Here is a 27,537-nt window from a genome sequence, read left to right as displayed (position 1 = left end):
TTTTAAGCCATAGATACAATACTTTATGAATAAAATAACTATGTCCATAATAATAAATGATAGTAGTAGTTATAATTCATTAAGAAAAATACACAATTTCTATTTTCTTTCAAGTTGGATCAGTCCCAATTCGTAATTAGTTTTGTATGGTTAGAATTCATGCTCATGTTTATATATAAAGTTTAGAAGCAACAACTTCAAATCATGAGTCAACTTTTAGTGATAATGCTTATAAACGAACTTACTTCTATACTAGATGAACACTGCTTAGTTCTCATTCAGCTTTTCATGCCTATTAAGGATCAGGTATTGTCTAGTTTTTGCATAAACATCACTTTTTGACAATTTTATAAAATCCACCAAGGTGATAATCGAAGCAAAAGTAAAATGATTTTTATGTGAAAAGAAGTGATTTTTGTGTAATGAACATAACCGAATGATCACCAACTATTTATCAAAACACACATCAACTATCAAATATTCTCTTTTCCTACTTGAATGATGGTGATATTTCTTTCAGGTAGAAAAAGGGAACACGACTCATAATTGATGCGTGTTTTAATAAATAGTTTCAAATAGAAAAAGTGAATATCTAATAGTTCAGGTAGAAAACACCTCATTCACAAATATTGAGAATTAGAAGCAAAAAAGAAGTGAAAAGCGTGCTAATGTTACTGATTCCATGCACCACAAATGCTTACAAATCTACAGCTTACAAGAATCCACGGATCTTACAAAGGAGGGAGGAACTACAACAGACGCACTTCTGTAACTACTCTAAACAACAAATATACAAAATGAAGACACAAGACTACAACAATAACCGAGCTGCAACACAGGATCGGTTAGTTGGGTAAGTTAATGCCAACTTACTACACTAGAGCTGTACAATGCCTAAGAGAACTGCTATTAACTCATATCAGTTACCTCTAGACCGCAGCTACACAAACTGTGGGAATGCACATTCTTGTCCTTGCTCCCTGCCTTTTAATAAACCTGTGCCCTACCATTTTCTATGTGGTAAACTGTACTTCATAAACTTATTAATGTCACTGTTAATGGTATCATCTTCTTAGGATGACGGTATTCGGCTTGATCCTACATGCTCTCCAGGATGCTGCATCTCTAAAAATCATTAGTCATGATCATATGATGGCCTTTCTGCTGGTTTACATCCCTCCAGCCGACTTCCCTGCTCGTTGTTTCCACGTGCTCTGCGTATGGCAATAACTTATTACTAAATTATCATTCATCAAGAAATATATGTCCCAATAATTAGTGCACAAGAATAGGCCTTACAAGTAGCTCATCATCGGATAATTCTTCATCAGATTTAGCAGCCGAGCTACTTTCAGAGTCGCCTTGATCAGTTGAACGACTGTCTGCATCATCTCTTACACTCCCATGAGAATCTGATCTTTCAGCAACATCATTCGACTTCTCTGTAGATCCATCTGCATGTGGTTTCTCATGTGAAGAAGAGATCTCCCTGTCTGATCCACGAGAATCCTGAGGGGTGCCAGGTTCATCCTCGTCTTTATTTTCCATGGGACATTCTTCTTCTTCAGACTCCTCCATATCACTCAACCTATCAGCATCAGCCCCTGGTTTCCCATCAGAGTATGATATGTCATCCTTGTCAGACAGTTCATGTTCAGACAAACTGAACCCATGCGTGCTTTCTTTCTGCTCACTTTCTGATTCACCTAGTAAAGCCAAATGTCAGATTAGAAAGCTAGGGGAGATCATGAATAGCATAACGGGGAGACTGTCAAAATTATTCTACCTTAAGAAACTAATGCCAACACCTAAGACATAATGGAAGTTCTCCTATTACTTGAGAATATTCCAATTTTGATTTTGTAACAAGAGTTAAGATAACTGAAAATGGATCATTTAGCAAGAACACAACAGGGAAGGAATCCAGTGGAATGGGACAACAAAGTTTAGGAACATCAAGTAAATTAACACATGAGATTCTAGTGACAACCTTGTAGGAGCAGGAACAGATGCCAGTGTAGATTTAACGAGTGCGATGGTTTATCCTTGATCCATTCAAACTCGTAGATTACAAATTTACAACAATAAAGCTATTTCTGAGTATCATGAGAAACTAAAAGACAGTGATTAGAAGAAAATCTCTTTTCATACTCTAGATTGCAAATAAGAGAATAAGTTTTTTATTTCACTGCTACTACTGAATAATCGTGGCAAGAGAACAAATTGTTGTCTGATCTCTAAAAAATGTCTCCTTTTAGGCCACATTTAATTTTTGTCCCTATTTATAAAATTGAGCAAATATAGCCTTCGGAAAATCTCTCCGGAGAAGGTTAGACTCGGGTCTATTATTTCCTCATATAAAACTTACCAACAAAACATTAGATTGTCATCTAACATTTTCAATAACTTGAAAAATTTTAACCAATCATCTAACGTTTTCTCAAAAGAAGGCTACAATTTACTAAACAGTTGTCCCAAAAGGGAAATAAGCGAAAAACTACGACCACATAGATACTTCTAAGTTGTAATTTTGTCCAATACGGATCTCTTCCATTTCCAAGATTCTTTTTTTTTTTAAAATGATGGGGGTTTTTTTTAAAAGAAAAATTGCAGCCCAATACCATTGGGCCATCTAGCTTACAAAATACCTACACAGTGTGTAGGTAGTTTGTACTTTATATTAAAACTACATAGCTATACATAAATATACATACCTATACACAATATATACAACCGAGACTCCGACAGTGTATGCAGTGCATATTTCAGCCATGTTGGGTAAACTAGATAGCCAAAGCCTACATCTACGCAAGTATCCCTTGTTTAAAGGCATTTCAAGGAGGCTTTGGATTCCTCAAACTTCCAATCCCGAAGGTTGCTTCTGGAAGGGGAAGTGCCAAAAAGATGTTCCCCTCTTATAATATCCAAAGATGTTGGACAGTAATCTCTTTTTGGCATGAACCTTCATAGATGTTTGATAAAGTGGATCTCAAATGTTGTCTCTACACCAGTCATGCCCCTCAAAACTAACCTTACTCCCATCCCCTATCTTGAAAGATGTATTGCCACTTAAAGTATCCCACTCGTTCAAAATGTTTATCCAAAGACCACAACGAAAAGAAATTTTCCACTTTCTACAGTCAATTTACAAGAGCTAAAAAAAAGGTAATAACTTTGGCTTAAAAATTAACTTGGAGAAGTACTCTAAATTTCAAGAAACTTCAAGATCCAAATGAGGTTATTGTTCTTTCTTTAAAGAAAGAGATGGCATTGCTGCATTTTAAATCATCAAATGCCTCACTCAACTCCCCAATCAACATTCCATCACTCTAATAGTTCCTTATTCTTTTTTACTTTTCACCTCAGGATATATCCAATTGTCCCCTCCATCAGAAAATAACTTTGCAACCCGAACTCTTGCCTCCTTTCCCCACCCTCATCAGCCACCTGATAGACTCCACCCTCTTAAACGCCTAAGCATACCCTCCCCTCCATGTGCATAAATGACTTCCAGACTCTCTATCCTTTCATTTGTTGACCTTTGCATAACAGAATATACCAAGCAACAAATGATACAATTAACTAGAATGCCAACAAGAATAATAAATCAAGAAATCGAAAGAAAAAGAGAATCAAAAGAACCTCACCTGAGCTTAAATTATCCGCCTTGGACTTTGAGGTTGTCAGCGGCTTGCCTAAAAGCAGGCTTCTTCTGCTCAAAGAATATTTTGATGGACCTTTTTGTCCATACTTTAAGTTCTTCCTTGGAGTTCTCTTCCCTCGTACTGGCGATAATGGAGACCTGTCAGCAAAACAGCATGCATAAGGCAAATAGGAAATACACAAACAAATTATGTGCAATCAAGTTAAAGAATCAAGCTCACATCTTATCTGTCTCCTTCTTTTGCCTGGAGGCAGCAAGAGTCCTATTTTTCCTCTCTCCAGATCTGCAGTCATTAAATGAAGACGGGGAGGTTAAAGCTACTCATAATTCGTCTATAATGCTAATACACAAGGCGCCGGAAGACATAAAACAAAACTACAAGGGACATATAAATGAAGATATTTACTCATTCCCACAGCTTATTTGCATTATGCATAAAACCTTTTTTTTTTTGTTGAGAAAGGTAACATCATAATGCATGAAACTTAAAAGGAGCCACATTATGCTAAGTTAACAGTTCTTTTGTGAAAAGCGTTAAAAAATCAAGATTAGAAAAGAATTAAGCTAGTCGTCAACACTTAATAATAGTCTGGAACAACAAAGGCAGAAATAATCATTATATACCAACCCATTACCCATCTACATCAATGGGGAGAAGAACTATGCAACCTGAGGTATGATATCCAGAGAATTCAACAAGAGAAGTACCATCAACACAATTCAAACGCTCAAGAATACAATTCCTCAATTTTAAGTACCATATAAAACAGAATCCCCAGAACTTATCAGAAGAAGAAAAGGAATTGTGATAATCACAAAAATAATTTAAAAAACCCCCGTAACTACTAAAGCAGATGAATCACTTACTCTTTCTTGTAGCCTGAACCCTTTTTGGAATTTGAACCCTGTAAATGGTGTTCAAATATACAATCAGAAAAGCCAAAATGCATAGGTTCAGCGCAAGAATAAAAATAAAAAGTTTGCAAGGATGAGTAACACTAAAAGGAAAAGCATACCTTCGCAGGTTTCTGCACACCACCAACAAGCTCCCAACACTCCTTTTCCAATCGGAGGACTTCTACATCACCATCATCATATAGCACCTTTGATACAATTGACAATAAACCATAGCAAAGAATCAATAGAAGTTGACATATTAAAAAAAATTGCTGAAGTTCATCAACTGTAGTAATAAAATAATAATAATTGATGTACTAGAAATGCAGCTTACAACGTGTTTGCTTTTATGAGTGTCAAAAGACTTGACAACACCTTCATAGAATCTGTCAAATACTTGGAGTTAGTGCTCTAACCTAATAATCTTGAAGACCACATTAACCAAAATACAGATCAGAGTCAAGAGTAAGGATTAAAGAAGAAAATGCAGACAACATCCCCATGACCAATGACCGCAATTGTAATGGAAGACAACCAACAGAAGTTGAGCAAAAGAATAAAGTGGATATGAGAAAGAAGCAACAATGATGAACATGATGTGTTAAGAGTACATATAAACATAACTACGTGTATTGTTCCAAGGCAATCAGCAAGCTTGATGAAAAATCAGTATAAAAGGAAGTTTAATCATGCAAGGAAAAACTAAAAAAGCAACGATCTCCAAGATAGCTGTGGCAGCACATAGCTTGAAAGAACTAGAAAGAACATTTACTCCTCTCGAGTTAAGAGCAGCTTACTTCTTATCCATGGGCCACCAAATTTTAATTCTGCAACCAATCAAGTCCACAGTGGGAGTTGTATCATCCTTTGACGTGCACTAGAGAAAACCAGATAAAAGCATTAACAAATAATACAATCAGAAAATATGCAAATATTGATGACGTGCATCTTTGGATTAGAAAGAAGAAAAGGAGGTATAAAACAGCACAAAAGTTGCAAAACTATACCTAGCCCAACTTCCTTCATAAGTGTTAATGAAATTAAATAAAAAACAAAACAATTGGTTATATAGATAACCTAAACAATACACCATGATAATCCACACAGTAAGCCATTTGGTGAAGAGAATAACTAGGCTAGAACAAATGTTAAAGGAATATTTATATGTAGTAGCAATGCAAGCATACAGAGTCAGCCTAAACATTCTGTGCTCTCCTCCTAAGGGCATTTTTACAACAGCAACCGAGAAAGTTAATTACTCATAAGACATGGTAATCCTTCTACAATTACGTGCAACAAATGACTTTACGAGTAAGTCTTAAACATTCTGCTCACCTCCTGACAGCCTTTTTACAACCACGTCTGAGAAAGTTAATTACCAGGCCCAAAATAGCATTAGATAAAAGGGGATATTTTAAAACAGAGATGAAGGTGCAACTCTTAATCAGTAAACGATTGAAAAGAAAGAAAGACACTTGGCAAAATAACTCTTTTGGTTTTCTGATAGCAACCATAGTGACATACTTCCATTAAAGGTTGATGGGCTTCAATAGAAAATCAAGAAGAGGCTAATCATGGAAGAAGATCCCAAGAATGAGTTCAAGAATTGTGGTGAAGAGTGGACTAATAAGAACCTGTTTGCAGTGGCTTATTTTAAGTGTTTTTAAGCCAATATAGCTTTTCAGCACTTTTGGAGTGTTTGGGTAAATTAAACAAGTGCTTATAAGCACTTGCTAAAATGATAAAAATAAGCCAAAATCCATAAGTTAAGTGCTACGTTATTTCATAGTACAAGTTCAATCTCAAGAGGAGGAAGATTAGCACCACATGGAGCCCCAAAGGAGCCAAATTTGCATGCCCGACACAGTGCTGATTTGCATACTTAGGGGTCGTTTGGTACAAAGATTAATAACGCAGGGATTAGTAATGCAGGGATTAGTAACGCAGGGATTAGTAGTGCAGGGATTAGCAATGCAGGGTTTATTTTTATCAAGTGTTTGGTTCATTGTTTCCCACCTCATCTTGTGTTTGGATTAAAACTCTATAAAAAACTTCTTTCCAATTATACCCTTGAATTATTATGTAGTTGGGTCAAGGTAGATAATTGCCGAACAATATTTTTTTTTTGGCCTTCAAACTAGCTATATGAGAAGAACAATTTTGTTTTGCTATTTTTTCACTTGAGTTATTTGAGGATAAATAATTGTCATCTTAATAAATTGATCACTCACAAAATGTCATTTTTAAATTTAAAAAAGATAAACCATCTACTTTTAAAATCGAAAAGACGGTCAACAATGGTAAAGTTGAATAAACCATCTACATTTACACATAAAAATTGCAAGTTGTGGTTTTAATATGTATGTGATTTTTTAAGTTGTTCAAAATACAAATAATTAGAAAACCACACAAATATATATATAATACATTTAATTAAGGTCACAAACGTCATATACAAATAAACAACTCACATTTCAAATTTGTATTGATTTGTTTTGGATTTATTCAGTAACAAACAACTCCCTCTAAATAATTTGTAAGCTAATTTATTTAAATAAATTTACTAGTACAAATATAAATCATAAAATCAAGAAAATAAACAAAATAATTAAAATAATTTGAGGGATATTTTTGTCTTTACATACACTTATCCCATGGTATTATATCAATATATTACTAATACCTCCAAATGGAAGGTATTAGTAATATATCCTATAAGACCATGTAGGAGGTATAACTAATCCATGGATTAGTTATACATAGGCCAAAATTCCTTCCAAACATGGTACTAAATAATACCTTACATAATACATGGACTATTTCTTCTAATGCGGCCTACCAAACGACCCCTTAAAGTGCTGAAATTCTAGCCCAAAATAGGATTCCAATCCCTACTATTTGGGATAGGTTCCATCTATATATAGGAGTGGATTTTGATATTTTTCATAAGAACATTATTATTAATTTTATTTGAGAGGTTTCTTTTCTTTTACACCTTTGTGTGTGGTGGCTTGAATTTACCTTGCAACCTTAGAAAAAACATTCTTTTGGAGGTAAGATTAATTCTTAACTTGATATGTTTGGTTTCTATTAAAGTACATTAAAGAAGGTAATCAGTCTTATACTAATTATTGTCTATAATTTCTTTTTGATAGAATTATTGTCTCTAATTTCTTCAAAATAGGGGTCTAGATCACTTTTGATCTAAGTTCTTGAATTGACTCTATTAGTATCACAATGAATTTTAATCCGCTAATTTTTTAATATAAAGATCAATTAGGGTTCTTGGCACTTACTTCCAAAAAATTTGGATTTTATTCTCGAATTTTCACATATTTTTAATCTTATATAGTTTTGCTTACGCAATATTTTCTGGTTTTAGTCGAGTAATCTGGTTTTTTCCACCTTTTTTTTTTTTTGGGGGGGGGGAGTAAATCACCATGCTGGAACTTTAGACTTTCTGCATTCTATAGGTTCTCCGTAACCAATTTGTTAGTAGAATATGATTGTCCATTTCAATAAAAACTGATTGTTCAAAAAAAAGAAAAAACCCAATTATTTTAGACAATAATAACTTCAAGACTAGCTTGATTATCCTTAGAGGAACCAAAGGGGACAGAACGAAAAAAGCACAGCTCACTTGGTGTTGTTTATGCTAAGTAATCTGCACTCTGAAACCCTCTTAAAAAAGGAACAGACAACATTTTATGCCACACCAATTGGTGGAACAATTCTCTCACCGCACGGCAGAAAAACTTAACATTGCCAGTGCTATAGACACTCCAAGTACCAATGTGCTAGAACGCAACCATGTAAAACTGGTCTAATACTCATTTTCCTTAAACCTTAATATAAAGTGTTCTCATTTCTAGAATGGATAAATCCATAATCATAAATGAGTATCCATGACATAACTAAGATCCTCCTTAGTAAGGCAATTTCTTCATCAACTATCTGATGGCTATATTTACTTAGCATTCTTCTATGACAAAGGGGCTAGCCACTACTCATCTTTGCAGTGAACCTCCTGTTTACCAGGAGTTAACAGTAAAATTTGCAAACAATGCTTTGTTAAAGGTCTAGCAGACCAATCAGATTGAGTTACAAATGATAGAATATATCCACTTTGACAGTTAGTCCTAAAAGTTGGACCATAGAGTTTAGCAAAGAACAAGCACAGATCACAAAATGATACGCAAACTTATTTATCATCCGAAAGTAAATCTTATCTCTACCGTGTAAGTAAATATACACCCACAATATATTACTTTTCATTACAGAGGGACAGGTATCAGATTCACTCAGAAACATGTCTAAGAGTGGGTAGGGAAACAAAGCATCAACTATACAGATGGGAAACTTACCTTGGCCAGTCCAGATACACTTTTCTTCTTCGATTTCTTATGAGATCCTGACTTGTTATTACCTTGCATATGTGTATTAACTGCTTCTGTGTTTCCTTTAATTTTCTGCAGGAGCAAACAGATAAGAACTAAAAGAGATAAATTATATATCTAGCTTATAAATCAATTCTACAATTAAAAAATCTTACTTTCACTTCACGGCTGTCCATTCCAATTTCATGAGTGTCATCATGGTTCTTATCAGTAGCTTTACGCTTTTGTTTAGGTGGGAGACTTGTTTTCTTCCTGATAGATGATGTTAATAGGTCCGGCTCTTCAGGTTCAAAAACATTTTCCTCCGAGGACTTATCTTCTGACATGGATTGAAGATCCTCCTCCTTTTCAATAGAATCCTTGAGTTTCGAAGAAAGTTTATGGACCGAAGAAGAAGATGACCTTTGTCGCTTTGCACCTTTTGGTACAGAAATATCAGTTCCTGTTTTTCTTTTCTGACGTTTATTGCTGGCTTTAGTTTTGACTGCAGATTCATGGCCATTGCTTGCATCCAACTTATTATCATCAACAACATTATTTGAATCTATCTCCCTCACCACTTTCAAGATGTCAACATCATTTTCAGTTCTCACCTCAGCAGGTGAAGAGTCGTCCTTCACCTCTTTCCGCATCTTAGATCTAGCTTTAAGCCGTTCCATTATTTTTCCTAAAGGCACCTCATTTCCTTCAGTTTCACTGTCTTTCATGGCTTCGTCTTCAGTGATTTCTGACTTCAGCTGGTGAAAAGAAAGTGGAAGAACAATAATCAGTCAACAGGTTTTATCACTAGCAAAAAAAATAGTTAGTACCAAGGCTTACTGTTCCGTTAGTTTCAAACTTGATTGATTCAAAGTGAACCATGATGCCCTCATCTGCCAACCATGTCTTAACTTCAACCTGTCAAATCACAGAAGGTGAACATCACACATTTTATGTTGTGAGGAAGAAAAGTTCAGAGGCAAATATAGATGAAGCAAACACAAAGATAAAAGTATGGTATCATTTGAAAGTTGCTCATGCTGTAAATATTTTTGTGGAGTTCTTGAGCTCTCTGCAGAATTGGGAGGAACAGGGTTCATTTTTCCTGTACACATTAGCATCTTTCTTGGTGCCATCATTGAAAATTTACCTTCCTATCAAAAACTTTCATCTGCTGAAGAAAGATACTGTTTTCTAAAAGAACAATTAAGTAGATGCTATCATCTTCAATGATTTTTGGAGGAATGGATGTTTAAAACACAAATAAAACTCATTGAAACTTGATAAACCTTCTTCAGAAGAGAAGACACATCATTCTGAAATGAAATTATTAAGTATAATACAACAACATACCCAGTAGATTCCCCGCAAGAGGGCTTTCAGGAGGGTGAGATGTACATAGACCTTACCCCTACCCTTGTGAGGTAGAGAGGTTGTTTCCAATATACCCTCGAATCAAGAAAATCAACTTTTCAAAAAATTGAAAGAGAAGAAAGAGTAAAACCTAGGATGAAGATATTGAAGAATGAAAAGTACAGACAGTACAAATATTAAGGACAGCCAAAGTGAAAGAAAAAACAGTAGTAATAAAATTGAAGCATAAGATAATGCTAGCATAATAGTAATAAAGCAGGTAAGGGAATATGCAAATGTTCAAGACTGGAACCCTGTTCTACCACAGCACTTTACTTCCTACTAACCGTCTACCCTAATTCTGCCCTCCATGCTTTCCTACCTAGGGAGATTCATTCCCACCCCAGTCCACTTCTCATCCATCTTAGCCCTCCTCTCCTACTCCNCCCCCCCTACTTGGTCCACTCATTCTTTGCAGATTTCTCTCCTTGTCATTTTCACCCAAGAAGAAAACCCAACTTCGACTGTAGGGAAGCCAATGACCTCCTGGAACCCTCTTTTTCTATTTATCTCTGGCCAATACAATGGCCTTACATCATCTGTCACATGCTCGGATTCAATCAATATATTGCATCCGACCTCAGCGTGCTTCCGTAAAAGAATAACACACGACCAACGGTGGTGAAAACAATGGAAGTATAACACAATCAATAGTGGTGAAAACAAGGACTGCAGACCGAAGGGCTTTAGTTAGCACAGAAGCAGTGGGGTACCAGAAATGAGGCAGGCAGAATTGAACGGTTGGAGATGGGAAAGGATTGTGACTTGGGAAAGAACAGGTCAATAAGGCATTTTATGTGCAATTGGAATGTGCATTTCAATTTTCCTTCAAAAGAATGTTAGTTTTGCAATATAGAATTGAAGGAGACTTCATTTTGGTGGTAAGAATTAACTAAGTCTCAATAGGCAGCCTAATTTTTTCACAGACCAAGATCATCCAATTGTTGGATATATGCAGAAGTTCATTCACAACCTGATAAAAAAACAGAATTTATTTGTAAATCAACCTGAAGGTGTACAGAGTTTAACCAGGATATTCTTGGTGAATGCAGGTTAAATAACAACAAACACACACAAAAAGGAAGTGACATTTGAAAGGTCAACTGCCAACACAATTTTGTGAAGAAGAAGAAGAGAGTAAATTTAGAAATAAGAAAGATTACAGAGAGTCATGTAATAGAAGGCAGCAAGGAGTCCAACCAACAGACAACAGAATACAGGTTGAAATTTTGTGTAGAAAGCAAGAGTCTGAAAAAGAAAAGAGAAAAAAAGAGAGAATTTACTGGGGTAGTGAATCCACACTTCTGAATTGATACATAAAATTCATCATTATAGGAACAGACACTATTCCTTCATGTGGAGGTATTGATGATGCAACTGTTGCTGGGATCATGTTTTGATCCCACCTTGAATTATGTGGACAATTGGATGAAAGAAACAATAAGTGCTTTGAAGTAAAAAAAATAACAGACTGTCGCTGTTAAGTAAAGATGCACACAAAATTTATACTGTTGGTGTAGGAGAAATACGCTGGAAAATACATCATTTCTTTGGATTTTTAGGATGCCTTAATGTTGTAAACAACTGTTGCTGGGATCATGTTTTGGTCTTTTGTACTTCTGCAGTACCTTCTAGGTACTAAACAGTAACAAAATTATCTTACTTCATATGAAAAATATAGAAACATACACCATTTCTAAACAAAGCCTAAATACTGATGAATCTCACGTTTCCAGCCATTCAGCCTGTGAAATACAGTTATATTGAAATATGAAGGTGTATGACACAAATGATAAGCAGCATCTAACATGGCATACCAGAGACTGGTCTTTCTCTTCATTCTTCTCATGTTGTTTGTAAAGCGATGGAGGTAGTGATACTGATGCTTTCAACTCCTTAAGATCATCATGGTTAGGAACTAACCGATTTGTAATTGACAGGCCAAGGTCTGAGACAGCATATGAGTTCTGCAAAAGTATTCATACGATCAAACAGCAGGATAATCTCAATTCTCAGCTGTTCACACTTATCGTTGTTTTGTTTGTGCATATATTCCACTGGCACTAAGTGATAGAAGCTATGTAGAATGACAGGCATTGACACATTTAAACAAGTGTCAGCTTTCCTTTCTTACCTTTGATTTTGTGGAATCTACTACATCTTCTGAATGTTTTATACTGTGAAGGATAGACTTAATCGTTGAAATGCTTTCCTTCTCTCTACTGATACCACCTTCAGGTTTCCCCTCTTCATCTCCATGCACCAACATTGAGAGGAAAACGTGCAATTGCCTGAAACAAAACATTCAAATATATTCAACAAAACGTAGAGCTTTGAGAAGCAGGATTTCCCCGGATGCAGCAACTGAATCTACATAAATGTTAATGATCACAATGTACCTCCATTAGACAAACTTGCACACAGATGACAGACAATGCCAAACAACTAATTACAATACAACTGACATCATACAAAGGGTTTGGGTACATCTTTAAATGGTCATCATGCCACTAATGGATCCAATGTTGGAGACTCCATACATGTCCATCCCTAGAGTATGCCTAGGGTTGCAAACAAATGCTTATTCATAGGTATTACAATGAGTTTATTAAAAATGAAAATATGTAACATGTTTTGGATTCTTTATGAAAATAGTGAATGATTTTGTTAGAGAGTACCAAGAAGGTACCAAATAGGAGACACATATCAACAACAATATGTCCTCATTAGAAAAACTGAGGAACATTCTATTTATCTTAGCATGTTCAACCCCAATGCTACAGTTGCTAAATGTAAGTCCAATCAAGGGTCGAACATACTATTTAGATGGAATTGCAATGACTGGGGTCTGAGAACTTGGAAGAATCTTCCAATTACTAGTTGGAACTCCACTGATGACATGACAAGATAAAATGCTTTGGAAGGGAGAAGAAGGTAGTCACTGTAAAGTCTTGCTATTGCTTGTTGAATAGACCCCCCCTACCAGTTCCCTCATTCCCCATTGGCCCTGGAGACAAATATGGAAGACTTGTGCAGCTTACAAGATCAACTGTTTCACATGGCTTGTGGCTAAGCCCGCTAAGGAAACCTGCCTAACACCACATAATCTACAAATAAAAGACATGATATTTGCAACAAATTTGTGCCGTGTGAAGAGCAATATAAAGACACAAAGAAGAGGCCATGCAGATTCAGAATATGCTCCAGTGGGCTGAATCTCAAATGGGCAATGCCGAAGACTACCCCACAGCTTTTGTAAAGCTGGAGAGTGTGCTGGAATCAGTAAAACACCCCTCAAAATATGGAATTACACACCAACAGCAGGCTAGTATGGCGAATGATCTAGAGATAAAGGAACTCCATATTTTTTTCAAGACATCAAGGTTTCTACACTTTGGGCTCGTTTGGTGTGAGGGATAAGCATAAATAGTCCTGGGATAAAATTTAGATGTCTTGTTTGGTTGACATGTTTGGGATAACTTATCCGACCATTTATAGCATAGTGATTGGATAAGTTATCCCATATAAATGGTGGAATAAGTTATCCCAGGATAACTAACCCCAGGATAGGATTAATCCTGGGATAACTAGTTCCCAACCAAACGACCCGTTATTCTTTTAAGTTAAAATGTATTCTTTTACTTTTGGAACAGCATGGTTGTTGTAAATGTTCCTGAAGCCATTTTAGATTTCATCAACTCATAATTCAACTGTGAAGTATTAGGAGTCGTTTGGTGTGAGGTATAAGGTACAATAATCCCAGGGATAAAATGACTGACTCAACAATTTTATCTTGTGTTGGGTTGGAGGTATAAGGCAGTCCTGGGATTATTTATCCCTCATTTACACATTAGCGGTAGGATAAGTTATCCATATACATGGGGGAACAACTTATCCAGAATAATTAATCTCGGGATAACTCGCTCCCAACCAAACGACCCCTTAGTGTAGGTTGATCCTTTTGGATGTAACTACCAGCACTCTCATTACCTTATTAAAATGTGCCCGAATTAAGACAGAATAGAGAACTAAACAGTAGAAAATATTAAAGGGAAGGGAAAAAAAAAAAACAAGTCAAACCGTAGACATAAATTCAACAGTCAAGGAACTACACATCCAGAGTAGATGACAAGTACCCTTCTTTACCTCCAGGCAAAGTAGTTTAGCCATTCAGCCATGAGGATTAACACAACGAGAAAGTGACACCAACGTTTAGAATATATGTCATTGAGTGTTATCAATAGTAGCAAAGGCAGATTTAATTCCCATTATTTCATTCTATTTTTCCTTCTTTGTTAGACAAGTAGAGGCTGTACAGATTCCTTATAACAAATCAGCACGATTTCTGAATTTATACTTTTTTTTGAGATTGGTAACTATATGTATATATTTTTTTTTTTTAAATTACCCCATAACAGTGCAAAAGACTTAACAAAATCCCAACCAAGCTTAGGCTACTGCTTCACAAGGACCCTATCATATCAACTAGTGATTCAGCCTCCTCAGCATAGCTTTCTTTACACCAAAAATAAAACAAAAATATACAATTCATCTTGATTTTCTCCACAAATTATATTTGTCTTCAAAAGCTCTATAGTTCCTCTCCTTCCAAATGGTCCACCATATCCAAGCAGGGACAAGTTTCCACCATTTTTTCTGACTAACTGCCCCATCATTCTGGTCTGAATTTATACTCAGAAGTAATTGGTGATACCATGCACCTTCTTTCCAAGTAATAACAGATACGGGTACAGCTGGTTGGTCCAACCTATTCTTCAAATAAACAACTAGTACACACTCCCTGCCCTCCCACAAGAAAAAAGGCCAATTCTCCAAGCACCACCTTTTTGTGGGATAAGTTACAACAAGAACTACATTCAGATGAGTGCTTCATGTATTATTCTAGTAAGCCTTCTACAAAGAGACTGGTGAAGAGAACAAAATCTTATGGTACTCCATGTTATGCAGGCAAACAACTTGTACGCACTCCCTTTCCTCCCCAAAAGAAAAATACAAAAATCCAATACACCAAGAACCGCCCCCCCCTCCCCCCCCCCCCACAACCCCATTTTTTTTTGGTTTGGGGGNGGGGGGGGGGGGGTTTGCGGGATGGGTGTAAGTTACAGCAAACACTACACTTAAATGAAGTCCTCCACGCATTATTTCAGTAAGCAAAGTACTAAGAGCTTACCATAGCCAGCATAATCACGGAAGACTATTATAACTGGTAAAAGAGGGGGATTACTACCGGTAGCCTATATTATGCAAGTAACCCTGCTTATGAAGTGACAATCAAGTAAAACTAAGATCAGCATCTAAAGATATGTAGACTGAAAATCGTGAGAATAACTGGTTGGGGTGGAGGGTCACGGAAATGCATTTTGAGGCAGCCTCGATCTCTTTAAACTTCTATACATGCAACCATCAATAAGGTCAGGAAACACTTGTACCTATAAGTAGGTTCAAATACTTTGACATCCTTGCATTCGTCGATGTTAGGAAATGAAGAATGATGAGCAAGAGCATGGACCAAGTATGGTAGAATATATTCTGGATAAGGAACTGGGGTAATAGCTTCAGATTGCACAGAAAGTTGACGTGCCTTCCCCTGCTGATAGATCTGGATAACATCACTTAAGTTGCTCTTGATCTGTCAATAATTGGGAGATAACAAATTCATTAACAAGTATAAACATATAACCAAGAGAGACATGCCAGTACAACAATCACAATTCACACCTCTTCAAAATCTGGCTGCTGAAACTGCAAGTCAAGTAAGAAGGCACAAGTATACTTCGGGTCCAAATAACGATCCTTCAGGTATTGATGGACTTTGTTGAGGAATAACTTCTTTACTTGAGGGAAATTGGCCTAGTAGCATTAACAGTTAAAAAAAACTATTCAAACAATTTGTCTCTAGAAAGCAATTGCTGAAAATTGTTGTGTATGAGGGACATCAGCGCAGTGGGTGGGGTAACTTCACCTCTGATGTCCCAAGAGTAAGGTAAAAGACATCCACAGGAATCTTGTGGTCCCAGTGCTTTGATAGACGAAGCATAGCTTTTGCTGCAGCAAGTCTAAAATGGGCCTTATCAACAGAACTGCAAAATGGCAAAGATAAGTGAAAGAGAAGCCAAATCTACTGTAGAAAGAAAGCCTTGTAACAAACTATGCAAAGCACATCCATCTATTGCCACAACCCCCAAAAGAGGATAATTCCTGCACAGTAGCAGTACCTTGACTTAATTTGAATTGAGATTTCCCCAAAAGAGAGTATGTTTTTCAGGATTCCCAACAAGTCATCAATCCCCAATCGAAGGTTAGCGTCCTTCACTGGTAAATAGCTTTTGACCAGTGTCTTAATTCCAAATATCTGTATATCAATATTGAATGAAAATGCCAATTTATCCTTTAGAAAATAGTCATAATTCTGAAAATCGTAACGGAGATAACCAAACAGTAAAATCTGACCTTCATTGAACAGATCTCACTTCGGTCCTCCCAGCTTTCTTTGGCTTTACCTTCAGATGTCTGAAAAGAATAGTTTGCCTTTAGATGAATGCTAAAAGAGGAGGTAAACAATGTCGCAAAATTTGGCATTAATTCAAGAGGCATACATGACTAAGCTCCAATATGTTTTTCTTTATGAACTGCTCAATCTCTTTCTCCCTTGTCTCAAAGACTGGCATAGCAGTCTGTGCAATACATCCAAGAGATTGTAGTACAGCAGGTAAATGTGACTTCTCTTCTAGCATATCAACAAGTCTCTGCACATTACACAGGTAATGTAACACCCAAATATTTCACCAACATATGACAAAGATAAACCTCGAGAGAGAGGATAAATCAATAGGCAGTAATTTGTATGGGTATAGTGAGATTATGACCTACCTTATATAGAACAGACAATGACTTGAGTCCATCATCCTTCATTATTGATGCAAGTGCATGTATAGCATACTTGGCCTGCCTCCGGCTTCCCTCCAAGCAAATCCTCTCAAGCATAAGGTCTAAAGACCTGTAAGTTGCAAGCATAATGTTTCAGTATATCGCAGCAAGGAACTAAAGCATAAAAGCTTCAAATGTGAACCTTGAAGAATCTCCCAATTTTTCTCGGATGGCTGCACCAGCCTTTGCCAAAACATGCAAGACACCTTCTTTAATTATCTCATTATCATCTTCAAGAAGATGTATCAAATCTTCCTCAATTCCACTAAGTAGAAATGGACAGAAACGTGCAAGAATCTGCAATGTTCATCAAAGAAAGACGTGAATTGAAGAAAGACACAGAAAAGGTAATTATGTACTTTCTAAAACATGAATAATTTGATTTCATTCTAAAAAAAACATGGATAATTGATTAAATCAGAGACGACACTTTTGTAGTGACATCTGAAGGTAGCAATGCATCAAATTGCTCACAATTTATAGGGCACTTAGGCCGACTCTTGAAGATGTGATAGTTCTGCAAGCAAGACAATCATAGATGCCAAGGCACCACTATTACCAGCTAAAATTTACCAGAATATAGCCTATAGGGCATGCCTACTAATAAAACCCATTTCAGGCATCCAATGCTTCAACCAAAAGTGCCTTCCATTTCAGTTCTCTCCTTTATAGGTTACAATAAAGTCTAGCAAGCAAACATAAGGATAAAAAATATGCATTTATATAGATGAAGCAAGTTAGTGTTAAATTACCACAAGAAGATGTGTGCAAGACAGAATCAAATCAGTGCTTCCAGCAGATTTCTGTATGTTAGTCTCCTGGAGAATTTCTTTTACATGTTCCTTGTTGAAAAGTATATATGAGCACTTCATAGAAAGTGTGCCCAGGAAGTCGTAGAGCCGATGCTTTTCACCAAGGATCTTAAGCAATTCATCCTGATTGAGAAAACATCATAGGAAAAATGTCATGTACTCATACATACCTAGGCATTTCAGCGGCTTCAATGTATCAGTAGACAAAACAAATGAGAACCTACATTATATTCAAAACTAGGTTTCTCCTTACCCGAGAACTAGAAGCTCGAATAGAGTTGCTGTTTGGATCAAGGAGAACTGTTAATATCCTCCAGACATTAGCATCTTTTAACTGATCAAGAATCTGAAAGCTCTCTTCCGCCTTCCCAGGATCAGTAAAACAACGAGACATAATGCGGAAGCAAAATACAACTTTTTTTTGAATCTCAGTGGCATCGCCATCCTGCAATTATTTTACAATGAAGTTCTGTTAGCCTTTTATTGTTCACTTTTAACCTTTTATTGTTCACTTTTAACCTTTTATTGTTCAGGAACAAAGAGTGGAAGAGTTACAAACCTGCTGCATCTGCCTTAAAGAAAGATACCTCCTCATCTCTTGCTGCAACCTGCAGCTCATCCAAAACTCAATGAATATGTAATTCAGGTTGTACTTCAAAGGTGAGGGACATAAAGAAGACACAAACAACATCCAGGAACACCTGACATCAAGATCGAGCATTCATGACAAACCTTTGTTTCTGCTCCAGCAGCTTCTCAAGTGCTCTAACCTCAACTTTGTCAAAACTTGAGAAAACCTTAACCCAGTTTTTAACTTTATCCTTGACTGAGAATTCATCAGGGAACAAGGATGAGCATAGAATGTGCTCAACGATGTCCGATCTGTAGAAAAAACAGTAGTCAATAATGTATTAAATGAGTGCTTGATAAATGGACCGGGTTAAAAAAGGTAAAATTTCTGTGTTGTAGTTTCAGATTCCAAAACTCCGATATAAGGTGTGCCTAGAGTAACTAGTTACGACTATGCCCAACTTCAGGAACTACAGTATAACTTGGGGTTGGTGTTTCCAGTAGAAGCTTCACTTTCCAAATGCTTAAGATTCCCAAGAAAACAACCTAATACCTTAGTACTTGATTCCTCATCATTTAGCTAAGGAAATAATTGATCCATCTTTCACTTATCAAAATCATAGTTTATCATTCCGTAAAAAGCAATTCAAGGCAGCTTACCTGAAATCTTTGTCATAAAAACATCTTAAAATCCTCCCAGGGATCCAATCATAGTCAACGCCTTTAATTGAGCCACTGGAAGAGTTTAAGCAATAGATTCTGTATATATCAGCTAGCCTCTCCAGTGTGTATCTTTTAACAAGAAGCTGAATACATAAGACCATACAGCTATCAGAAGATGGAGTAAGAATGCATTAATTATCGATGTCAAAGTAGACTAGACTCCTAAAACTAGGCATGTTACATACAGATTTATCCCGAATCCGCTCTGCTACCAGCTTAATTGTATCGACCTTCATGGATGTTAGGGCATTACATGCAGCATCACAAAGCACGACAACAACTTGTTTGCGCACATTTTCATCATAATCCAACAGCCGGTCCCGGAGGGCAGCTAGAATATGTTTATATTAGATTACCAACTAAATGCATAAGTATAAAGGAATGAAGGAAGGAAGGAAGGATTTCCAAAATTCTTACAGATGATCTGAGGTGCTTCTTGTCTAAATGGATTTGACAGCAGACATCCCTTGACATGTTCAAGGACAGACATTCTGACCTCAACTATTCTATCAGTAAGTCTCTTCAAAAATTCCAAGAAAATCGGATGAAATGCCTCAGAGATAGCAGATTCCGATAGAGCAAAAAGATCCCCAACTAAGTGCACAGCTTTTAATCGTACATCCAACTGATCTGTCTGTCACATTTAAGCTTGTACATTAGATCGTCAGAAGTAAGAAAGGGAAGAAAAGATCACCTATATAAATGAAGATAAAATGACTCTAGGCACATATCTTGAGTTGATCAACTACTTCAAGACTGACATCTTCAGATATTCTATAGTAAATAAACTAATGGCTATATTCCATTAAACTACACCAGCTACATTAAAGGTCCAACCAGGCCAAGAAGATAGAACAACCAAGGCAAGTAAATTTCAATAATCGAAATTATGTTGTCAAGACATATTTGAAAACTAAAGCACGAATTAACATGATTTTCATTAGAAAATAAAATGATATAATAACAGAGATGGGAAGAAGAAATTAATGTACCAGTAGTTCTCCTGTGATGTAGGGAACAACTCCTGATAAGATCTGAGGAGCACAACGGTAAATATCATAAATGACTTCATGGTAGTCAATTTCAAATGTTGTTGGCCTGCTGTCTCCAGACATTGAAGATACAAGAAACTGCTTTATGCTGGGCTCCAATTTTCCTGAACACTGCTCTATCACCTTCATAGCAAGCCCCCTTCCGGCTATCGAAACACCCTGACAGAAAGTGTTAAAACTCAGTTCTTCAGGACAAAGCATCCAAACAAAAAAAAAACTTCTGCTGATATTTCATCATGCAACACAAAGTCACAAACACTTACTTTCTTATGACGACCTAGAACCGACAAAATGACATGTAAAAGCTCCTCCCGGATATCTTCACTCTCTTCTATGAGAACGACCATAATAGTTTGCATTGATGTCAGAATACTATCTTGATGCTCATCCCTGCATATGTACAAGACAGAAAATTATTGAATTAGGGAAGGAGGTGAAGCAACAAAAATCCAGGAGCAACAGTAGCTACATTTTTTAAATTTTGTTTCACTACATATATTTTCATACATTCATCAAGATGAATGTTTTTATCATATACCTAAATTAAGTACACCACATTTAAATATGCAGTAACACTTACCTTGTTTTACCTTCAATTTTCTCACATTAGTCAGTCACACTAGATTATTTTTGTTGATGTAACAGGCTGAGAAACACTTATAAACTATGTTGCTCGGACTCTCCAAAAATGCAGCTGCAACAGTGTCAGATCCTCCAAAAATGCACTACTTTTGGAGGATCCGACACCCAGTGGCATTTTTGAAGAGTCCAAGCAACATAGCTTAGAATTGGGGATAAAGCAAAAAAATAAATAAAAAAAAAAAAACCTATACCCATTGCTCTTCGCCAAAAAAACAGTTCAATATGGCTTTCACAAAGCAAAGTGGCTGGAAGAAGTTGATCAAACAATTGTGACATTATTGTGAGGCGAAATGATTGAAGGGAAAGAGTTCATAACTGGAGGAGAGTGGAAGAAACATAAGCTATTAGAGTACATATCAGGAGAGATGGATGATCATATCACGGAGAATATTAGCCCCAAGTTGACTAAATGACAGCATTAACATTATTTGCCATATCAAAAAAATATTAAATGTCATTTGCATTGTAAGGTGGCGTCAGGTCTGTGGTGGGTGGTTTTGTACTGTTTCAGATCACATTGGGTGATACCTGGTATAAGAAGAGAGGAGTCGCAAGGCTGGATATTTAAAGCAGGAAAAGAAGACCAGGCATGGAAGGTTGCCTCTTTGACCCTTATGTGGGTAGTATGAGAAGAGAGAAATAGAGGAACATTTAGACGGATTGAAATGGACTTTGTACATTTCAAAAATGGCATCTTGTGTTTTTTTTTTCTTTTAGATGCACCAATGAGATCCCTATTTGTATAGAAGAATAGGTGTCTTTCGTAGAGTCCCATATTTTAATGTATGTTCCCTGCTCATTAGAATTCTGCTTGAAAACATGAGCTTTTCCAGGATCAATAATTTCTGGTCTTTGATGACATTTAGTATCTTTTTTTAGTTAGGTAAATGATTTTTTTTTTTGAGGAAGTAACATTTGTACTGTCCTTGTCAATATACACAAAGTTACCTTCTCCAAGAAAAAAATATTACTTACCTAACTAAAAGAGATACTAAATGTCATCAAAGACGAGAAATTCGTGACATTTTCTTTTAAACAGAATAAAGAATTAAAACTTCTAGCCACAGTGCTAAATTCTTCAAAAAGGCAAGAGAATGCAGCAACACTACTAGGTGACATATCTGCCACAATATTTACTGACAGGACCTTCAATACAAGATAAAGCTCACCTGACAACATTGAGAAAAGTCTGGAACATTTCATTGATAAGATCATCACACTCGAGATCCAGCATTACAACACATGATCTGTACCTTGCTAGAGTTTCTAAGATGACAACTCTTCTTCCAAAGGATGGACTATTTATATCACCTAAGCCGCTGAAAGTGCTCACAATCAAATGGAAGATGTCCTGACTCAAATCAAAGCACAAAACAGGTTTTTAGTTGCTCCATGGGAAAATCAAGGGCACATAAATGTGTCATCGAGTCTCTACCATTACTTATTATTACCTTTAGAATATCATCACTGTACGGTGCTTCAGGTGCAGTAATTCTTGTTATCTCACAGATACAGGTGGCAACAAGAAGCTTAACCTCCCTATCTTGATGCTTTAGGAGTTCTGGTTTAACTATAGCAGATTGTAAGGGCTGCATGGCTTCCAACATAGCTTTTGGCGGCGACTGCTCCAACTCAGAAAGAAATGTTGAACCTTGCTGCTTGTGAAAAATTCAATCATACATTACAAATTTGTAATAGATTCAATCAAACATTACTGCAACGGAAAGGCAAGCACATAACTGAATCTCAAGTGTGTGATAACACAAACCTTAAAGCGATCAGGAGGTAACAAAAGCAGTTTGAGAATAGAAAACTACCTCTTTTAAACCCATATGCGATAGACAATTATCCAGTATCTCTTTTTAGAAGTACAAGTAAAACCCTCATAGCCAATCGTACAAACAGAAAACAAGTTAAACCAAGTAAGATCATATTAAAAACTGAACTGGATACGTCCCTTCAGGGACATCCCCATAAAAAGGGAAAAGATGTGCTGGATACATAGAAGTTTACAAGGAATAGCACTCAAGAGAAGTGTCCAATACAAAATTCCAAAAAAAAGATACAGAGACCAAAAGACGACGACAACAATTACAAGCACACATCAACTTGCAACTGACCCAAAGAAGAAAACACCAGAAAGACCCAAAAGAAACAAAACCTCAAAAGGTTGATTTGCTCATTGACTCTTTCCCAAGAAACTGAATACCAAGACAAGAACAGTCAAACTACAGTTAGCTCAAAGTTGAGATAAGATCATCAACAGAATAATATTTTGATGCAGCATAACCGTTAGTATGGTGTTCCAAAAGACCTATAACTAGAAAAGTAGCAGCAAGCAAAGTGTACAAAATGTTTAATTAAGAAGGTTTCAAAGGGCACAAAAATGGTGGAAGATGAGATTTCTTTACTTTTTTGATTTGCAAGAATCAAGAGTGTCACATTATTTAAAGATCAAGAAAGAGTGTCACCTTATTGTGATTGTTGTACTTGGTCAACTCAGTCATGCATCAATAAGAACGCATTAATCAAGAAACATAATTTCGCCAGTCAATTTCCACAGAAGTGGAAAATAAGGACATACCAAACAGAATTACTATCTCCAATGTACTCCTACATCCTTTACCAGAGGTTTCGGTTCGATCATTAAAAATGGAGCCACCTCTAGTAGGGAAAGCTTACTCGCAAAGTGGAGCGTACACAAATCGGGATTAATCAGGCTCCAAAAGTGGGCACCATACACCAGGATGGAAATAACAAAGAAGGCATTAGCAAACAGAAAACTAAAGAGGCCGATCTACTCTAAAAAGCAAAACAAGCAAATATATCGACCAAATTGACCATTAACCATGCCCAATGTACAACATTTCTTTGCTATTTTGCTTTAGAAGATCCCTAATAGAACAAAGAAGGCGCTGAAATTTGCAGGACAGATTTGGTAATTATCAGCTTTAGATAACATGGAGCACACACCCCTGCACTGATAGGTACATATACACCATTGCAACCTACTTTAAGTCGAGTAAACTTTTTATGTTATTCCTTCAATTACAATGGTGTTTGCAGGAATTATTACGGTAAGAAACTTGTACATCCGTGCAGGGTCAAGTGTGAATTATAGAGAGTCTCTACATTTAGAAAAAACATGGTATGGCATAAAAAAAATACTTAATGCTGGAATGAATTGATGGATACGCAGGATTCATAAGACAGACCCCAGTAGTTTAGGATTGAAACTTAGTAGATTGATTGATTTAACTGCAACTGACCAACACACTCGCTAAAGACTGGTCATTTACTATCAGAACCTCCTGAAATTACAACTTACATCACACTAAGCTCATCCAAAAACTCTTTGTACAGTAGCCATTAAATGCATCCCTCTTTGAAGAGTTCCACATATTTAAAGAGCGGCTTTGGTCAAAACCAGATACTTCTCAAGCAAACAGAATTTTACTTCAAATTATTGCTAGCACCAAAATCAGGAAATTTTGAGAGACTAGCAACATGACATAACATTTCTTCTCTGCATTAAGTTGCTATAGGCAACTAAAACACTCTGTTTATGGTTTGGTGTAACTGCCAAGAGCCACATGGTTTCCCATCACCAATTTTTATTTTAAATACAAATCAATTAACAACTAAAGAAGAAGTTGCTCTGGATTCTTTTCAAATTGTCAATCGCGAAGTTTCCCTAAAAAAAAGTGAGACTAATATGAACTAAGATGCCTTATTTTGGTTTGAAGTTAAAATCAAGCTACATTGGACTGTGTTTATCCTAGAAGTACTATAGCAGGGTGACAAAATAATTCCAGTATTCAGAATACAAACTTCCTAGAGCCCTGCGTATGCATAGGAAACATGCAATCTTTAAAAAGAGATCATTGTTTACACACAAAAAAAAAACATAGATGATGTTTCTATTGGGTGAACTGACCACATAATATATAGCTATTCATCCAGCACAGTGTATGAAGAAGAAGAAAAAACCAGCATAGGGTATACAACCCATTTAAGCTTTAATTCAGCAAAGGAAGCTCATCTGCAACCTAAAGTCGAAACCTTTATAGTTGGATTCTTCAGTTTCTTAATTCACTTAATGGAAATTTTCCCTAAATTGAGTAAGTGGGAAAGACAAAAAGGCATGAAGAATGGTAAGAAGGAATGGTAAATAAAACCGCATGAAGAAACTAAAAATACCAAAATTTCACATTATATCAAAAAGTAAAAGGAAAAAAAGAAAGCTTTATCCAATTTTACCCACTTTCAGAAAGGGAAAAACAGGAATCTGTACAACTAACCCTAATTCAACTGAAACAACAACCAAGACTGCATGAGCTTCAACTCATCACGCGAAAAAAAACAGAACACAAGTGGAAGCAGTGCATTCAATGTGAATAATTGAATTCAAACAAGTTTGTTTCGAAGAATTAAGGAATTTCTTAACGCACCTTTAAGAGTTTGATAAGAGAGTCTTTACTAGTAGGAGGGTTGTCAAGCTTGGATCCAAGCTCCTTGAGCTGGAGTTGGAGCTTCGAAGCCATGGTCTCTGTCGTTTTCTGTTCCAACAGAGAGTTTTAGGACATTTAGCTCCGGAGGTGTAGGTAGGCTTTTTGTTTCGACAAGAGAGAGAAAGGAAATTACTTCGGAGCTCTTCACTTCAGCACGTATTTATCCCCAGATTTACTCCTAAAGTTTCTTTCTTTTCATGTGCCTCTATTTAACCCTATTTCCATATCTTCCACTAAACTTCCAATTATAGCTAGCGTTTGGACTTAAATTTTCAAATAGTTTGAAAAGAGAGTTTTGGAGGAGGGTAGATGGGAATAAAGAAAAGCAAGATCATGCATATTATACTCTTTATGAATTGTATCATGTCAATTTTCATAATGAAATTCGTGTATATACATTATAAAAAAGAGAGGATATTTTGTCACAACTAATAAGAGTAGGAAGATTCTTGGTTTGAATCTTATGTTTGATGATCAAAATAATATTTAGTGCTTTATGTTTCAATGGTTATCGAAAAAGTTTTTATCTTGATCTACTAACTCTATTAAGGGTTGATGGTGAAGATAGAACCTTTAGCATCAATATAGATGAATCAAAGGCATGTGTTTGTGGCAAGGAATAGAAAGAACAATAAAGAATTGTTGTCGCTTGTATCATACGTGATCAACTTTTTTCATTCGTTAATATGCTAGCTAGAGTATTATGATGGTATGTTTGTCTTGGTAAAGGACAAGACGAGAGAAATGAAACTGGATAATTTATGTATGTGACATGAGTTGCGGTGGATTAGACAATAAGGAGTTGTGAGAAGTTGACAAGTTGACGGTAACGGTAGTTGGAAAAGATAGAGGTGGGCCGAAAAAGAATTGGGGGATGATTGGACATGACATAATGCAATTTTGTTTTACTATGGACATAAATAGTTAAGTGTGCATACAATCAAAAACTAGGGTAGAAGATTAATAAATAGTCAAGTGTAAGAGACATGAAGAAGACTAAGCATGAACAAAAAATCCATTAAATAGGATTATTATCCATATTCTTCCACTTCTCTAGGAAAAAGGTGAGGGCTTGCCTCGTATCCTTATTAGTAGTATAGTTTCTTATTCTTTAGGGTTCGTTTGGCTATACGATATGGAATCATGATATGATATCATAATATGAAATCATGAGATGAAGTTGAAGTTTCGTTTGGACATGCGATATGAAATTTTTGTGTTGTTTATTTTCTCATAAACATAAGAATTTCATAAGTTTTAAAACTATTAAATAGCCTCAATTCTTTATTCAATCTTATCAAATAAACAAAAATTTATAAAATCACGTAATAAATTACTACAAAGATATTTGTTCTCCACTTAATTAACTATTTCATTTTACTTTAATTGATCAAACTTTAATTCAATAAAAAGTATTAATTAAACATAAATTGTAGTGTACTGGTATTTAATATAATCCTCCTACATAGTACGGTCAATCTTCTCACGTTGAACTTGCATTTCTTAATCATGTGATCGAAAAGACGAACCGACATTGTTACTTTGAGCCATTTGTTGGTCAATATCATTCACAATTATATTTCCATGCTCATAGACCATAAATATTCATCACTCCTTTGGTATTTTTGCAAATAATTATGTAACACTGTAAAAGTTATGACAATTTTCACTTATGTGTCAACATCATATGGTTTCACTTGTGTGCAATTACATAGTTTCAATGCATTGATTTTGTGCTGAAATCAAACATATATGAAAGTAATGATTATCAAACTTGCATAACCAATTTTGTCCTTTTTCATATTAAATTGTTTTAAACATTTTCATATACAGTTGAAAGAAAGAGAAGTATTTCTATTATGAAAAACCAAAAAAAAAATTCTCCCTCCTTTCTTATTTATATGCACCAAATCAACTCCCACGTTATCA

The 27,537-nt window shown here is 35.9% G+C and overlaps 1 protein-coding gene across 2 annotated transcripts; it reads right to left on the bottom strand.

Annotated features, from left to right (window-relative positions):
* Window positions 1-599: 599 nt before the first annotated feature.
* LOC125846134 (sister chromatid cohesion protein PDS5 homolog A) lies at window positions 600-25,778 on the bottom strand. 2 transcript variants are annotated; one of them, XM_049525582.1, is made up of 33 exons: window positions 25,549-25,778; window positions 22,549-22,752; window positions 22,267-22,448; window positions 20,719-20,845; window positions 20,396-20,614; window positions 19,821-20,037; window positions 19,589-19,734; window positions 19,341-19,486; window positions 18,843-18,992; window positions 18,670-18,718; window positions 18,364-18,555; window positions 18,051-18,233; window positions 17,441-17,595; window positions 17,242-17,368; window positions 16,968-17,117; window positions 16,822-16,881; window positions 16,587-16,723; window positions 16,334-16,451; window positions 16,090-16,221; window positions 15,801-16,000; window positions 12,485-12,641; window positions 12,168-12,317; window positions 9,778-9,855; window positions 9,114-9,695; window positions 8,926-9,030; window positions 5,359-5,438; window positions 4,896-4,947; window positions 4,681-4,767; window positions 4,532-4,569; window positions 3,885-3,947; window positions 3,648-3,802; window positions 1,300-1,706; window positions 600-1,214 (listed from the first exon to the last, which is right to left on the bottom strand). In XM_049525582.1, exons 1-33 carry the CDS (start codon window positions 25,639-25,641, stop codon window positions 1,170-1,172), a joined length of 4,986 nt encoding a protein of 1,661 aa, XP_049381539.1. In that variant the 5' UTR covers window positions 25,642-25,778; the 3' UTR covers window positions 600-1,169. The 2 variants fall into 2 exon arrangements, with proteins under 2 accessions (XP_049381539.1, XP_049381540.1); XM_049525583.1 differs by having other exon boundaries at window positions 1,300-1,697; window positions 25,549-25,750.
* Between the last annotated feature and the right edge of the window lie 1,759 nt (window positions 25,779-27,537).

The sequence above is a fragment of the Solanum stenotomum genome, chromosome 11 (genome assembly GCF_019186545.1).
Source record: "Solanum stenotomum isolate F172 chromosome 11, ASM1918654v1, whole genome shotgun sequence".
Classification (NCBI taxonomy): domain Eukaryota; kingdom Viridiplantae; phylum Streptophyta; class Magnoliopsida; order Solanales; family Solanaceae; genus Solanum; species Solanum stenotomum.
The sequence above is the reverse complement of the archived record's forward strand: the minus strand, read 5'-3'. Positions and strand labels throughout refer to the sequence as shown.